Source organism: Nicotiana tomentosiformis, chromosome 1, assembly GCF_000390325.3.
Source record: "Nicotiana tomentosiformis chromosome 1, ASM39032v3, whole genome shotgun sequence".
Classification (NCBI taxonomy): domain Eukaryota; kingdom Viridiplantae; phylum Streptophyta; class Magnoliopsida; order Solanales; family Solanaceae; genus Nicotiana; species Nicotiana tomentosiformis.
The window spans coordinates 8,242,077-8,258,502 of NC_090812.1; the positions used below are offsets into that span (position 1 = coordinate 8,242,077).

General features: G+C 36.5%; 2 protein-coding genes across 2 annotated transcripts; both read left to right on the forward strand.

The window, feature by feature from the left end:
* Positions 1-6,056: 6,056 nt before the first annotated feature.
* On the forward strand, positions 6,057-6,530 carry LOC138898709 (secreted RxLR effector protein 161-like). The gene has a single exon (XM_070184823.1). It carries the CDS (start codon positions 6,057-6,059, stop codon positions 6,528-6,530), a length of 474 nt encoding a protein of 157 aa, XP_070040924.1.
* Positions 6,531-8,919: 2,389 nt separating this feature from the next.
* Positions 8,920-10,651, forward strand: LOC104089669 (trihelix transcription factor ENAP1). The gene has a single exon (XM_009594613.4). The coding sequence runs from the start codon at positions 9,435-9,437 to the stop codon at positions 10,452-10,454; it is 1,020 nt and encodes a 339-aa protein (XP_009592908.1). The 5' UTR covers positions 8,920-9,434; the 3' UTR covers positions 10,455-10,651.
* Positions 10,652-16,426: the final 5,775 nt, after the last annotated feature.

Below are 16,426 nucleotides of genomic sequence, written 5' to 3' on the forward strand. Positions count from 1 at the left end.
CTAATTTCGCACAGGAAGAAGAGCTTGGGTCGGACTTTGATAATTTGGTTTTGAGTTGTGAAACATAGATTACCAACTGCAGAAACTGTTAGGAGCTTGGGTCAGATTTGGGCGGGTTAAAATGGGTTGGGCGCTCAATCCGCCCATATTTCATGCGGGTCAAAAAGGGGTTGGGTGTCAAATGGGCGGGTTGAATATGGGTTAACCCATATTATATAAGTGTAATATTTTTTTAAGTGTAATTTATAATTTTCTTTTTGCTCAGATTATTTAGTGACATAATCTTAGTTGGAATAATATATACTCTTCTTTATTAAATTTATTCAAATTTGACTATTGTAAACTTAAGTTACTCTTTTGCAAAAATATGACAATTCTCATTTTAGGAAGAAAATCTGCTTAATGCACTTCAAGCAATAATTACTAATAATAAATGATTCTGTGCATTTTTCACCTTGTTCATATATTGTCTGCAATCCAATATAAGACTAAACAAATACTTTTTTTTTAAATCAAACTATTTTTTCTATATCATCATAAAAAAAGTATTTTTTTTGGTTGAAACGAAAGAAAATAATTTTTTAAATTCATGAAAAGAAAATACTTATTTTGTTGAAATGAAAAAGAAAGTACTCTATTTATAATATGAAAAGAAAGTACTCATAATAATATATCTATGAGTGAGTGGAGGTTGGGATGGTAGAGGTGGGTGGTTTGGGGGTGGGGGTGGGTGAAAAACTATACAAATTTGTTTCTACTTCTTAAACTATTTTTGGTATTTAAGTATACATCTGGAAAGAACAAGAATGCTAAACAATAGCAAACCGTACTTACAATATTTAGAAGGAAAAAGAAAAAAGAAAAGAAATACTCACACGGTCAACTATAGTGAGAAGAAACTTACAAAGGAAGATGAGTTGGAACACCTTTATAGCATTTTCAGTTTAAAAAATGATATCATGTATTTTGAGTGAGCAAAAGTTGGAAGATAACCCAATAGGCAAACCCATATTTTACCCATGAATACATATTTCTACGAGTTGAAGCCCAAATTTTACCCATGAATACATATTTCTACGAGTTGAATCCCAAATTTTACCCAATTTAAGTGTCACTCATAACCCACTAAAAAATAAGCGGATTGGACGGTTTGACAAAATATGAGCTCATTTTGCAATCACTACTTACAATATAATTTACGTCGCACTGAGTCGTGTAAGTTCTAGAAAAACTGCAAAAGTGTTTAAAATACTGTCGTTCGAGATTATATTTTGTGTTTCAATGTATATACTAGAAAAATAAAAAGTGTTTAACATCATGTTCCTGCCTCGGTCGAGATTATTGTATGACCTAAAATTTAGATGTAGGTTCTTATAATTAGGCTTATAGAGAAAAAGGATTAATCTAAGTCAATATTAATATCCAAACGACAGATCTAGCGTGTTTATGAAGAGTACCAAACATATGATGTTAGATAGTTGTATCTTAGCATAATAATGAAGCAATAAATGATTCAAGAACGTGAGAGATAGCAATAAATGATAATAAATGGCATTTAAGTAAATAATAGAACAAGGTTCACCCGACATGAGTAAGATTTTTTCACTGATTCCTCTGACAACGATGGATAATGATAGGCACTTGAATATTCCGATTCTTTTTGGATCGGGAGAGAAAAATAGAAAAAGAGATGTAAAAGCAAACTTTGTATGTATATGATAAAGAGAGAGAATCTTTAGAGAATGTCAATATTGTTGTTTACAAAAGTGTTCAATCCACTTTCTAGAACTATATCTCATCCTATTTATAAGGGTACACGGGCCTCAAAACCCTAGATAGTACAATAGAGGGGAATATTTATTAGGATATTCTCTAAGGAATCTAAATCTTCAAGTTATCCGTTACTGCACCTTGAGGACGGATACTCGTCTGCGTCTTCATTTTCTATTAAGCTACCTTGATCTCGACGACAACCTGCCTTCGTTATATGACCTCGACCTTTTGATACGTTGTAATGCCAACATATATCAGCCTCCGAAGGTTATTATATCCATTGACCATGCCAAAATATGTGATGTGAAGCAGAGACAGATCTAAGATTGGATGGATACGGGTGCCACTGTATTTAAGGCAAACTTACCACTAGTGGAGGAGGTTACATTTGGCCGGTTCACTCTGCTTAATTCGATTCGGTTCAATCCATTTTAAATTAATTCAGTTCACTTTATAAGATTTTTGTGCATAGATAAATATATGATAGTCAAACAAAGAATATTTAGTCATATATTTGAAATCAAGAAAAAAAATAACATTAGATGAATAAAAATAATAATTAAAATCATATTTCAAATAAATTTTTTTGAGATGTAGAAAAAGAAAACAGAAGCAAAATCTAATTTTATAATTTAAATAAATACTAAAAATGGGGTTGTATAAAGAGAGGAAAGATTAAAAAAAAATACTAAAAAGAAAATAAAAGAAATGAGAATGGAAAAGGGAACAAGTAGAGGAAAAGTAATATTGAATTGCATGAGAAAAAATATTTGGTTATTTATTTGAAATAAAAGAAAAAAATAACATTAGATGGATTAAAATAATAATTAAATCATATTAAAACAAAATTTTAAGATGTAGAAAAAGAAGCACAAATTTAATTTTATAATTTAAATAAATAAAAAGTTGGGGTTGTATAAAGAGAAAAAATACAAAGATGAAGAAAATAAGAGAAATTAAGAAAAAGAGAATTGAAAAAAGGAACACGTAGAGAAAAATAATACTCCCTCCGGTCCACAATAAGTTATTTTTGGATGTTTTCACATAGATTAAAAAATTTACCTTTTAATATTAATTAGAAATAAAATTGACCATATTAACCTTTACTATCTCTTCACATAAACACTCCTAACACATACTCCAACACTATTTACTCCAAGTGCAATGTAGGAAAAAGATAATTCATTCATTCTTGAAATCTGAAAAAATCAGATATTTTGGACCGCAAGAAAAAGCCAAAAAATCACTTATTGTGGACCGGGGGGAGTATGTATTAAATTGAGTTGAGTGCAGCTAGAGTCGAAGTTGGGTCTTGAAGCTGGCATTTTAGAAGTTGGGTCTTGAAGCTGGCATTTCAGGACTTTGACCATGGCACCTATAGTCACATTATTACTTGGGATGCCAATGCTTATTTATGTATCTTTTGTACGAGAAATACTAGTACATACATGTAATTCCATCCGAGCAACCAGGTGACGTACCACCCTATATCCCCTACATAGATCTGCCCCTGGCGTGGAGTTTTTTTGTCCATACAATTATATTTTGTATTTGAATGTATATTATTTTTTCGAGTATAGTGTTGTCTTTTATTAAAATAACTACATTAGCTCCATATTCAAGTGTATCTACGTCCAACTCAATCAAATGTTAATGTTGTTGGGTTAAGCTTGGTTTAGCTTAAAAGAGGGTGAATGAAAAATGGAGGAAAAATGAAATATTTGAGTTTTCCTCCTTGCCAAAGGAACATTGTCCCATATTGGAGGAGGAAAAGACTTTTGATGGGTATATATATAATTGTTCTTCTTCTAATTCTTAAAAAGTTACGAAGAAGGTAAGCCTCGCGCCGTCGTCGCTCGCTCGCTTGTATCGGCTTCGGATTTGGTGATTGATTGATTAATTTTTTGGACCAAATTTATATTTGTTAATATTAAGATTAACATAATATTATTTTAATCCAAATTAGCTGATTTGCTACCGTTCATTGTGTTCGCTGAAACACTCAGGTTTGAAGTACCGCTACCCTACTGTGTAATCTGTTCTATCGTGTAAGGAAATAATCCACAATCTCGCGTACTAAGAGGGGATTAAGTTCCTTAAGGAAACACTGTGAATTCAGTGGGCTCAGATTAAATTCTGTTTCTTCTACATTTCTGTTTATACATTGTTTTCTTCTCCAGAATTATTTTACAACTACAGTCTATTAACAAGCTTAAGGAACTTAATTTTATATACTGTATTTGTGTTATACATATTGTTCCGGAGACTAAAACCTGTGTGGTTTTTTAGTCCCATTTTGGAGATTAAAGGCTTCGCGATTTTCTACTCCATTTGTTTACTTTAACGTATAGTCTGTTTTTGATTTACTTTATGTTATTTGGAGATTAAAATCCTAGAGATTTTCTACTCCATTGGAGATTAAAATCTACGTGATTTTCTACTCCAGTTTTATTCGGTTTGAAGATATAAAAACTTCTCCGTATATTAAACGTTTGTTTGTGCCATTCTTTTAAAGAAAATGACGACTGAGAACGAAAACTAGACTGTTCCTATGGTGATTGCCAATGTATCGACAAGCCGAACAACACCGGCAAAAAATCCTAAAAAAAAATTTTGGAATTGATTTCAAGCGGTGGCATCAGAAAATATTCTTCTACTTTATGACTTTAAGTCTAGAGAAGTTCATTAAGGAAGATGTTCCTGTTCTGCCTGATGAAACTCCAGACAATGAACGCTTTCTTATGATTGAGGCGTGGAAGCATTCTGATTTTTTATGCAAGAATTACATTGTTAACGGACTGGAGGACGATATGTATAACGTCTATAGTAATGTGGAGATGTCAAAGGAACTGTGGATTGCGCTTGAAAAGAAATACAAAACTGAAGATGTCGGGTTGAAGAAATTTGTTGCCGCTAAATTTTTGGACTATAAAATGGTAGATAGCAAGTCTGTTATTACCCAAATCCAGGAATTGCAAGTGATTATTCACGATCTCCTTGCTGAAGGTATTAGTCGAATTAATACTTATGTTGAAAGTATTAATTATATTATTATTACTAACAGAATTTCCATTGAAGGTATCGTCATCAATGAAGCATTCCAAGTTTCAACGATGATTGAGAAGTTGCCTCCTTTGTGGAAGGACTTCAAAAATTACTTGAAACACAAATGCAAGGATATGTCGCTTGAAGATCTCATTGTTCGGTTGAGAATCGAAGAAGACAACAAAGTTGCTGAAAAGAAAGGTCGTGGAAACTCAATTATAATGGGAGGAAACATTGTTGAGGATGCTCCTCAAAATAATAGAAAGAGGAAGAAGGCTTTTGGACCAAAAAGCAACCCAAGCAAGAAGCGGTTTAAAGAAAATTGCTACAACTGTGGGAAAGCTGGACACAAATCTGCAGATTGTCGTGCTCCAAGGAAAGACAAGAAGAAGGGTCAACCAAACATAGTTGAAAAGCACAAGTATATTGATGACTTGTGTGCTATGCTGTCTGAATGTAATCTGGTGGGAAATCCTAAGGAATTGTGGATTGATTCTGGAGCCACTCGCCATGTATGTGCTGTTAGAGAAGCATTTGCTACATATGCTCCCGTTGGACCCGAAGAGACGCTTTCTATGGGAAATTCTGCAACGGCCAAGATTGAAGGATGTGGCATGATATTTCTGAAAATTACCTCTGGCAAGGTGGTGACTCTGAACAACGTCCTTCATGTTTCTGAAATTAGGAAGAACTTAGTGGGTGTTTGGACATAAGAATTGTAAAATTCCAAAACAAAAGTGAAAAAAGTTTTCAAGTGAAAATGATATTTGAAAATTAGAGTTGTGTTTGGACATGGATATAATTTTTGGTTGTTTTTGAAGTTTTGTGAGTAATCTGAGTGAAAATTTTGAAAAATAACTTTTTGAAGTTTTTCAAAATTTTAAAAAATTACAAAATGCATCTTCAAGTGAAAATTAAAAATTTTATGAACAAACTCTGATTTAAAAAAAAGTATTTTTTTTTTTGAAAAAAGGGAAAAATTTCTTATGTCCAAACGGACTCTTAGTCTCTACTGCATTCTCGTTAAGAATGGGTTTAAGTGCGATTTTGTATCTGATAAGGTTGTAATAAGTAAGAATGAGATGTTTGTAGGAAAAGGTTACCTCACTGAGGACCTTTTCAAAATGAATGTAATGGTCGTTGAGAATAATAAAATTTCAACTTTTTCTTACTTACTCGAGTCAAATGATTAATGGCATAAACGTTTGGGACATGTCAATTATAAAACCTTGCGAAAAATGATTAATTTAGAAGTATTGCCTAAGTTTGAATGCGACAAATCGAAATGTCAAATATGTGTGGAGTCACAATCTTATTATATTAAGACAGTACTTGGAAAATTCAAGTACTTAGATTTTAAAGTTGCAAAGACTCCAATTGACTTGAATCTTGCACTAGCAAAGAACAAAGGCCAAAGCATATCACAATTGGATTATGCTCGTGTGTTGGACTGTTTAATGTATATCATGAATTGTATAAGACCAGATATAGCTTGTGCTATAAGTAAATTGAGTCGATACACGAGTAATCTAGTTCAATCTCATTGGATGGAAATGAAACGAGTTTTGGGGTATTTAGAACATACCCAGGACTTTGCTTTGCACTACAATGATTATCCTGCGGTGATTGAGGGATACTATGATGCAAATTGGATCACCGGTTTAACTGATTCTAAGTCCATCAGTGGATATGTATTCATTATTGGTGGATGAGCGGTATCTTGAAAGTCATCCAAACAAACTTGTATTGCCCGCTCTACAATGGAGGCTGAGTTCATAGCCTTAGATAAAGCCGGTGAAGAAGCTGAATGGCTCCGAAATTTCTTGGAAGACATTCCATTTTGGCCCAAACCGTTGGCACCAATATGCATATATTGTGATAGTCAAGCGGCAATTGGAAGGGTTGGGAGCGTTATGTATAACGGTAAATCTCGTCATATACGACGAAGACATAAAACCGTTAGGCAATTACTCTCTAGAGGAATTATCACAAGTGACTACGTAAAGTCAAGCGATAATGTGTCGGATCCATTTACGAAAGGCCTAACTAGAGAGGTAGTTGAGAAATCATCGAGAGGAATGGGACTATGGTCGAAGACAAGTTATTGTGGCGGTAACTCTACCTAGAAGACTGGAGATCCCAAGATTTAGGTTCAAGGAGATCAAACAAAGTCGTTAATGACGGTTTAACATTGTCAACTAAAATTTTGGTCCATTCTGGTGATCAGACAATGTTCAGTACCAAGGATAAATCATTAAGATTTTTAATGATTTCTAAATTTGATACGGGGTATATCAAATAGTGTATCTATGGGATGACACGTTTAGGAATCATCTATGTAAGTGTGAAGTGCTAGCCGCTTCAAGGAGAATTTTGTAAGGCCAGTTCTTTATGCACTTATGAAATCACGCGATGTTCATGGCTGAAACGAACACAACAGTGAGAACCAAAGACGGTTAAAGGTTTATTGTGTGACTTATGGTTGTCTAGGTATACACCAAAGTTCGACGGTTCAAAGATATTACATTTACCGATTGACCGAGTATATCCGACATAAGTTCACTACGGAAAGTTCAAAAGGAAACCTACTTATCTAGATGCGATTAATCCTTGCTTGCGAATCGCACAGTTTTCATGCATATTTTCGTGATATAGCCATTCCCCATTCATGTGGGGGATTACTGAGTTAAGCTTGGTTTAGCTTAAAAGAGAGTGAATGAGAAATGAAGGGAAAATAAAATATTTGAGTTTCCCTCATTGACAAAGGGACATTGTCCCATATTGGAGGAGGAAAAGACTTTTGATGGGTATATATATAATTGCTCTTCTTCTAGCTCTTAAAGAGTTATGAAGAAGGCAAGCCTCGCGCCGTCGTTGTCGTCGCTTGCTCGGCTCGGCTTCAGATTTGTATTTGGATTTGGATTTGGACAAATGATCGATTGATTGATTAATTTTTGGATCAAATTTATTTGTTAATATTAAGATTAACATAATATTATTTTAATCCAAGTTAGTCGTTTTTGTAACGGTAAATTAATTTTACTCAGCGTTTTGATTTCCCGTTTTGCTTTACATAACTAGCCATTTACGTAATAGCCGTTCTTACGCAAACACTCACAACAGTCACTCTGAAGAGTTGCACCTCTTTATTTAAACCCAACCTGATGGCTATAAATAGTAGACCATTCCTTCAAATTTTACTTATGAAATTTCTGAATTCTCCTCTTCCTTTATGCATTGTTTTAACTATAAACAAAGCAACAATAAGTGTGATTTGCTACCGTTCATTGTGTTCGCTGAAACACTCGGGTTTAAAGTACCACTACACCACTGTGTAATCCGTTCTATCCTGAGAGGAAATAATCCACAACCTCGGGTACTAAGAGGGGATTAAGTTTCTTAAGGAAATACTGTGAATTCAATGAGCTCGAATTAAATTCTATTTTTTCTACATTTCTGTTTATACGTTGTTTTCTTCTCCAGAACTATTTTACAACTACATTCTATTAACAAATGTTTCAATCAAATATGCGGAGTAGTAGGATCCGAAGATAGACATCAGAAAACCGTGCAAGTGCTAATGTTAAGCTTTGATCAAATTCTAGATACATACAAAACAAATATTGAAAAAGAGTCTTTAGAATTTTTGAAATACCAAAAGGTTCATTTCATTTGAAGACAAGTAATGCATGAATTAACAATGCAAAAATTAATAATACAAAAATTATTTATGCAGTGATTAATAATAATGCATGAATTATTACGCAGTGATTGATAATGAATGAATTATCATTAAATAAAAACTACTTGCTTTATGGACACTTTTGTTTTTGAATAAGCTAATACTTAGATTGCTAATACATATTTTATTCTTTCACATTCAATCCCACATACAATAATACATCATTTTCACATAATATTACTTATAAGATGGTATAAAATTACAACCAAATAGTCTTACTATAAATTATGCTAAGTTTAATGAGGAGATTAATTTGCCTCATTCAAGCAATCAAACAATGTATTTAATTACGGTGAATTTAATGAGAGAGATGAATTCTCCCATTCAAACAATCGAAAGGGGCTAAGAAACTTCAGTTGGCTCAATACCGTGCAATTGAAAAGACTAAGCTCAAAGGCCAATCTTAAAGGAGAAAAAGAGATTAACGAAAAACGAAGAGATCACGCGACAATATCGAAGCAAAATTATTAAAGAGAAGAGTGTGTCGCCGCCAAGTCTAGCTCCGCCCACAAGAAACGCCAAAAGGCCCATTCAAATTATTTTTAACTCCTCTGCCTTTTGGGCGGTGGGCGCCGAACGCAACAGCACCCGGTCAACATTATTACGCCCTCCGCGCACGTTAGCCTCCCCCGCACCCTCACCCACCTTTAGCGGTGGCCTCTCCCCCCTCTTTCTAGATCTCCACATCAGCCGCAACCCTCCTTTTAACCTAACTTATCACCTTTCTTTCATTATGCCTCCGCTCTCCTCCGCCTCCCACCACCCATCGCCAACATCTAATACATCTCAACACTTAAATAATTTCCCACATCATTACAAATTTCTAATTGATCTCAATACATAAGTAATTCTGTGTGTTAGGGTTATCTCAACAATGGCGACTCTATCTTCATCAACACAACATTTCTCAAACTCCCAATCAGAACTACCCTCAGCCAACGTCACGGTGGCGGTGTCATCGCGCCGTCTTCCGCCGCCATGCTGGTCTCACGACGAGACAATAGCCCTAATTGATGCTTATAGAGACAAGTGGTATTCCCTAAGCCGGGGAAATCTCCGGGCTAATCACTGGCAGGAAGTAGCTGACGATGTTGCTGCTAGATGCCCTGGTGTTGATCCGCCGAAGACGGCTGTGCAGTGCCGTCACAAGATGGAGAAGCTTCGGAAACGTTACCGTACTGAAATTCAACGCGCTGCTCCTTACGGCGGCGTTCGATCCCACCGTTATTGCTCTGCTTGGGTCCTTTTCAAGCGTATGGATGCAATGGAAAGGGGTCCTAATGCTGTTTCTAGTGATGAAGAAGCTGATGAGGATGTTGAAGATTACCGTCAAAACAGTGTTAAACTCATAGGAGATTTGTATGGTAACAACAATGTGAACACTAGTAATAATCGGAGTAGTAGTAGTTTTCAAGGGGTTGTGAGTAATGGAGGAGGTGGGTTTCGTATCAGGATACCGGGGATGCCCGGAGCAGCTCCGCCAATGGCGAAACCATATAGTAGAATGGAGGATTCTGGAGTTGAAAACCCTAGTAATTTTGGGCCAAATAATTTTGGGCCTGGTAAGACGTTTAGGGGGGATGGGTTTGTGAAGAAGGCTGATATGGGGAAAAGGGTTGCTGGTGAAGGAGTGGGCCCAGTGAGGGAGAAGAAAAAGGAGGACCTGATGGGGGAGATGGTGGCGGCAATAAAGGTGTTAGGGGATGGATTTGTGAGAATGGAGAGGATGAAGATGGACATGGCAAGAGAGTTGGAAGAGATGAGAATGGAAATGGAAATGAAAAGAACTCAGATGATACTCGAATCGCAGCAGAGGATTGTGGAGGCTTTTGCGCAGGCGTTATCAGAGAAGAATCATAAGAAGCCTAAGAGAATGCCAGCTCATGAATGCTAAAATTGCCTTTTTTGGGTGAATCTTTTGCAGCATTGAATTGCAGAATGCATACTCGGGCGATGTATGGGTGAAGCTAATTTTGCATATTTTGTGAGCTGGAATATCCCTTTCCCCTCCTCTTGGTATTTAATGTAGAATTGGTTAGAGCAGGACCTTATTACTTATTAGTTCGTTGGTATAGCAACTTTTGTTATGAATTTGTTCTAGCATTGCCTGATACTTGTTGCATTAATTATCTAACTCGGTGCGTTTAGAGCAGAGTGTGTTGCTCTAGTGGTGAACACCCTCCACTTCCAACCAAGAAGTTGTGAGTTCGAGTCAACCCAAGAGCAAGGTGGGTAATTCTTAGAGGGAGGGAGCCGAGGGTCTATCGGAAATAGCCTCTCTACCCTAGGGTAGGGGTAAGGTCTGCGTACAAACTACCTTTCCCAGACCGCACTAGTGGTATTATACTGGGTGGTTGTTGTTGTTGGTGCGTTTAGAGCAGAGTTTCTGACATTGGATCCGTTAGTAGTTTGTAGTGCATGTTTAACATGGTTAATGGCTATTATGCTGCTGTTATTCAAATGCAATACCCCAGTGCTTGAAACGCTATTGCACATTCAGGATTTTTTGTTTTGTTTTGCGCTAAAGTTATGGTAGCTTGTTCTGCTCCTAATGGGATAAGCTATGGTTTTTCTTAGTAAGGCTAATGTGAAATGCTATGTTCTGGTGTTAGAAAAACAATTATAACACGGGCATATCGTGGTTGCATGCTGACAGTTCAAAGAGAACAGGTAAAAGAAAAGATGAGGTAAGATTTATTCCAAAAGTGACAAACTGTTAGCCATTTACTTGTGCTGAAGCACTAATGCGATTAAAACTTACTCTTTGATGAACTCTGGCTTGTCACGAGAGTGATCGGAGACCTGCCTGTTCTATGTTCTGTTTCTAAATGCATTCTCTGCATATCATTACACAGCCATTACATCTGTATTCTGTATCAAGCAGTGCCAGAGCACTATCTAAATGCCTTGGCTGAACAATGTTACACAAACCTCGCAACTGTAAGAAACGACACTAATGAGCCACATTCTCTTATTTTCTATACATTATTAGGTTACAAGATACAAGAGTTTGGGTCCCAAATTCTTTTTGATATGTTAGTATTTGAATGGTAATAGTAACATTGTTAAATATAGGGATTCGTGGGTCTGTTTCAAAGAAGAGTCACTTTTCTCAGACTCTTGTTGTTTCAGGAAGTAGAAATTTGGATCTCTTCATGAAATGTGAATTGCCTTGTGATGTGTTGCAGTTCATTTAGGATAACTGAGATCAAACATGCCCTCCCCCCCCCCCCCCCCTCCCTCTTAGTTTCCCCCTTAACTTTTCAGGGGGTATTAACATGATAGGAGTTGAAACCAATTATTGAAGGTTATTGACATGGAAGTCACATAAGCTTTGCTTTCAAGTGTCTAGAAAAGGGTGTCTTTTGGATAACTTTTTATTTTTTTAATCGGTAGGTTTTTGGAGAACATTTTTTGGGAAGGACAATAGACACTGCCAGTGCCAGTGCCAGTAGGTTTGTTGGTTCTGTTTTGCTGGAATGTGTAAATTGTTCAATGGTAATGCTGTAAGTTAGTCTTGTTTTCCTCCTATCGAAAGACAGAGAATGCCGTTAGTTTGCCGAAGACTATATTATACATGATAATTACCTTTATTAACGACCATTGTAAATACTTTTGTTCTGTCTTGCTGTCCTTTCTTTATTACTTGCCTTTGAGAAGAGAATCTTGGAGTTGGTATGGTCATGATTGGCCGGTTGGTTCCCTGCTTGAGTGGATACCAACTGGTTGTAAGTGTTCAACGTGTCATACGACTCCTGAACGAAGAATATATTTCCCAGGCAAGCAAGATTTGGAGCGTAACTATGCTTTGGAGACAGACTACTCTGTAGAATTATACAGGAACTGAAATATGGTGAAGTACTTTGGAACTATGAGGTGAACTGGCTCTCTTTGAAGTAATGTTGATGGGTTTGGTGACTCCATGTATGATTTATAGAAGCAGAAGCGGGAAGAAAGATTGAAGTTTACATATATTTTGCTAGTTTCCATTTTCTTTACCAAATCATGCTGGAGCCATGCATCATCATCTGCTTCTGGATAAGAGAAGCGTATAGCTTCAAATCCAGCATATCCATGTTATGATCACTGTCGATATTATGGAAGCTCATAAGGGAGCTTCCGAAAGATGAACTAACTTTCTTTTTGTGTACGTGTGGTCCCGTCTGTCCGTCCATGGAAGTGACAAATTCCAGAAAGTTTGTTTGGCCAGTGGCTTCTTTGTTCGACATTTCACCTGTCTGAACTAGAAAGTTTGTGGTAACGAAAATACTTATTAGTACAACCAAACATTGCCAAAAATAAGCTAGAATACAGTTTTTTCCCCCTTAAACACTAACTCTGCCACGGCTCACCATTAAGGTAACTTCGCTGAAAAATATGCAGCTGTTGAAATGCCTATCAGCAAGCTAATAGCCCGAATATTTACATATTAAGACTATCAAACTAGTCTTTTTGACATGTTACAATCTTAACACTTGCTCTTTGCAGTAATGTATTTTGCCGCCTTTTAGCACCTTGAGGGTTCAACAACTTTCTTTTTGATGGTAAGGTTTCGACATCCTCTCCCTTTTACCTCATGACAGGTACAATATGTAGTATTGACGAAGATACTTCAGATTCAATTCTGCAGATGAAAGGACCGTATCTTCCTCTCTCTGTATTCTCTTAAAATATGCAGATCCATATTAAACTTTTGGCTACTGAACATTGCCCCTTGCATTGTGTGCTCTTTTGTTCATTGTCATCTTTACTGTTTTACAGCTAATGTGTATAAAAATTATATAGTTTTTGTATATAACATACATAATGTATATATATACACACAAAAAAATATTTTATTTTGACTATTATATTGTGTAATACCTCAGACTTTAAACCGAGTCCCACATCGGCAAAACACAAGAGGGATGTTGGGTATATAAGTTAACAAGCCTTAGACTTTAGTGACGTGTTTTAAATCTGTGAGAGCCTAGGCGCAGAGAGTTTAGGCAAATCCCGGTTAGGCGGGGCAAACTTTAGTGCTGAGTTTAGGCGAATCCCATTCGGTGGGGCAAACCTGGTGGGGCAAGCCTTGCCGATGGTGGGTCAGAGTTAACTGAGTTTAGGCAAATTCCGGTTAGGCGGGGCAAACCTTAGTACTGAGTATAGACGAATCTCATGCGGTGGGGAATACCTGGTGGGGCAAACCTCATAGTCCCACATCGGTAAAACACAAGAGGGATGTTGGGTATATACGTTAACAAGCCTTAGACCCTAGTGACGCGTTTTAAACCCGTGAGGGCCTAGGTCCAGAAAGGACATTATCACTAGCGGGCTGAGCTGTTAAAGATGGTATCAGAGCCACTCTTGTGTCAGCCTTGTTGATCGTGGGTCAGAATTCAACTGAGTTTAGGTAAATCCCGGTTAGGCGGGGGCAAACTTCAGTGCTGAGTCTAGATGAATCCCATGTGGTGGGGCAAACCTCAGCGAGGACGTTGAGTCCATAAGAGGAGGTGTATGTAACACCCCACACTTTAGATAGAGTCTCACATCGGCAAAACACAAGAGGGATGTTGGGTATATACGTTAACAAGCCCTAGACTCTAGTGACGCATTTTAAACCCGTAAGGGCCTAGGCCCAGAGCGGATAATATCACTAGCGGCTGAGCTGTTACATATTGAGAGCGGTTATACAATGTCATTTTTCCTGTATCCATTACTTTGCCCGACTTTCTGAATATCGACTTCTTTCTTTGAACCCCCTTGTTGCTGCACCATAAATAATTTATCAATGCCAATGACAGTATCAGTTATCTGCTTCCATTCCATGCTTGAACGTGGTTTAAACTTTATGAGTGCAATTTTTAAAATTCTTTTTTTGAAAGTTTTGCACTTTAAAATTACGAGTACAAAATGTACAATTTTGACATTTTAGTAACTTTCACATTAATATCTGTACCCCACATTGAGAATGATTCAGTTGAAACTAATTTATTTAAGGTGCATCTGCCATTGCTTTCTCACGCTAGCAGAAGTCCCGATAAAAGAGAAAAAGCAGAAAGAAACAAGATTTATTTCCCCCCCCTATAATTAGGGGGTACTAATATTCTCATATTAAGGCATATAGCTGTCACAACTGGTTTGGTAGCTTTTCATTATTTGAATTTGAAAATGTACCCATTTGTTGTTTTATACTTCAATGTTACACAATAAGGGTAATTTGTGTGGTGTTCAATTTTCGCGTGCACTGATTATAGAAGGACCTGGTTCTTCTAAGTGTTCCTTGTATTATTGTTGCGGAAATAGTAAATGCGGGAAGTAAAGAGCACAAGTGTTTTTACGTGAAAAACACCCGGCTCAAAAGGTGGAAAAACTACGACTTACTACTCAGTATAATTTTTTCCAACACTTCACTAAATCACTGAGCCAAAACAACATTTACAAAACTCTTTGCAAACCTAAGGATTACCTCTAATCTCATTGTGGCAACCAACCTCTAACTATTGTGACAACTTCAAGTTAACTCTAACTTGAATACTAGAGTACCTAATATAATTGCCTTTAGATAAAGATGAAAGGTACAATTTGAAAAGCCCTACTACAATTGACCTAGAATAAAAGACAGACACTTGGAACTGGTTCTTCTATCTGGTTCATGTAGTTTCAGGTTCGAATTATTTGCAAAATGCCTTGCTATTTTACTCTCAACTCACGTTTAACTTCAGCGTTTGTGCGTCGCTGTAGAATGAGAACATCATGCAATATATAGAGTTAGTAAAATAAGAAATAACTAGAGTTCTAATGCTACTCTTCCTTGGTGGAAGAGTTCTAGTTATCTTCAACTTCTAACTCCACCCTTATCTTGGATAAAGTTCTCTTCGAGTAATGAGTCATTCTCCTTATCATTTATGCAACCTTTTCGATTAGGGGATATCAAATATAACAACTTAAGCTTATCTCCTTCACGTGCATTCCTTATGCTCTATTCTGCCCGTGCCTGTGTATATTGTGTATGGACCTGGTTCATGCTCGAGTTCTTTTGTCAATCATCAAAACAAATTTCACTTGGGCCAACAAATTCCCCCTTTTTGATGATGACAAACTCTGTGCTTTTCATAAGCATAGGCCCTGTGTCAACTTAGCTAAACATCAACACAATGTTAGAACACTTTCCATTTTAAAGTCACAAATCATCAAGGACCATGTACATTAGGTTATAAACATCATAGTCCAAAGTAAAAAGCATAACCTATCTTCCCTCTTTTGCCATCATCGAAAAATTACATAATTATGTTAGATAACCAGATTTTAATAGAAATTACTCATGGCCACTGAGGCTACTTCAGATGCAATCATGGAGTTAAGCATCATTTATCAATCTAATGATATTAGTCAACTAAGAAGCATCAACAAATAGTTAGAGCACAAAAATAATTGATTATCATTGATACTACCTGCTCCCCCTTGCACAAGCCTCACAAACTTTATCTTCCTTGAACTTAATGTTAGACAGTCCTATCACCAAGTCCTTGGAGACTAGTTTGTTGAATTGACTTAGATTGGCATGTCCAAGTCTCTTGTGCCAAAAGAGGGGATCATTATCCAACACACTTAAGCAAGTGAGTTCATTATTTGAAAGTGTGGACAAATCTACAACATATGTGTTGTTCACTCTTTTTCCCTGTAAAACTATCTTGTCAGTGGTAAGATTAATTATAAAGTATTTTGTAGAGGTGAATGCTACTATGTTACATCTATCACACAATTGTGATACACTTATTAGATTGTACTTCAGTCCATCTATCAAGTAGACATTCTCAATAGAGTGAGAATCAGTCTTACCTACCTTTCTAACCCCAATGATCTCACCTTTATTCCCATTTCCAA

Excerpts from the sequence above, each read along its gene's own strand:
- LOC138898709 (XM_070184823.1), top strand. The coding sequence starts at position 6,057 with ATGATTAATTTAGAAGTATTGCCTAAGTTTGAATGCGACAAATCGAAA.
- LOC104089669 (XM_009594613.4), top strand. The coding sequence starts at position 9,435 with ATGGCGACTCTATCTTCATCAACACAACATTTCTCAAACTCCCAATCA.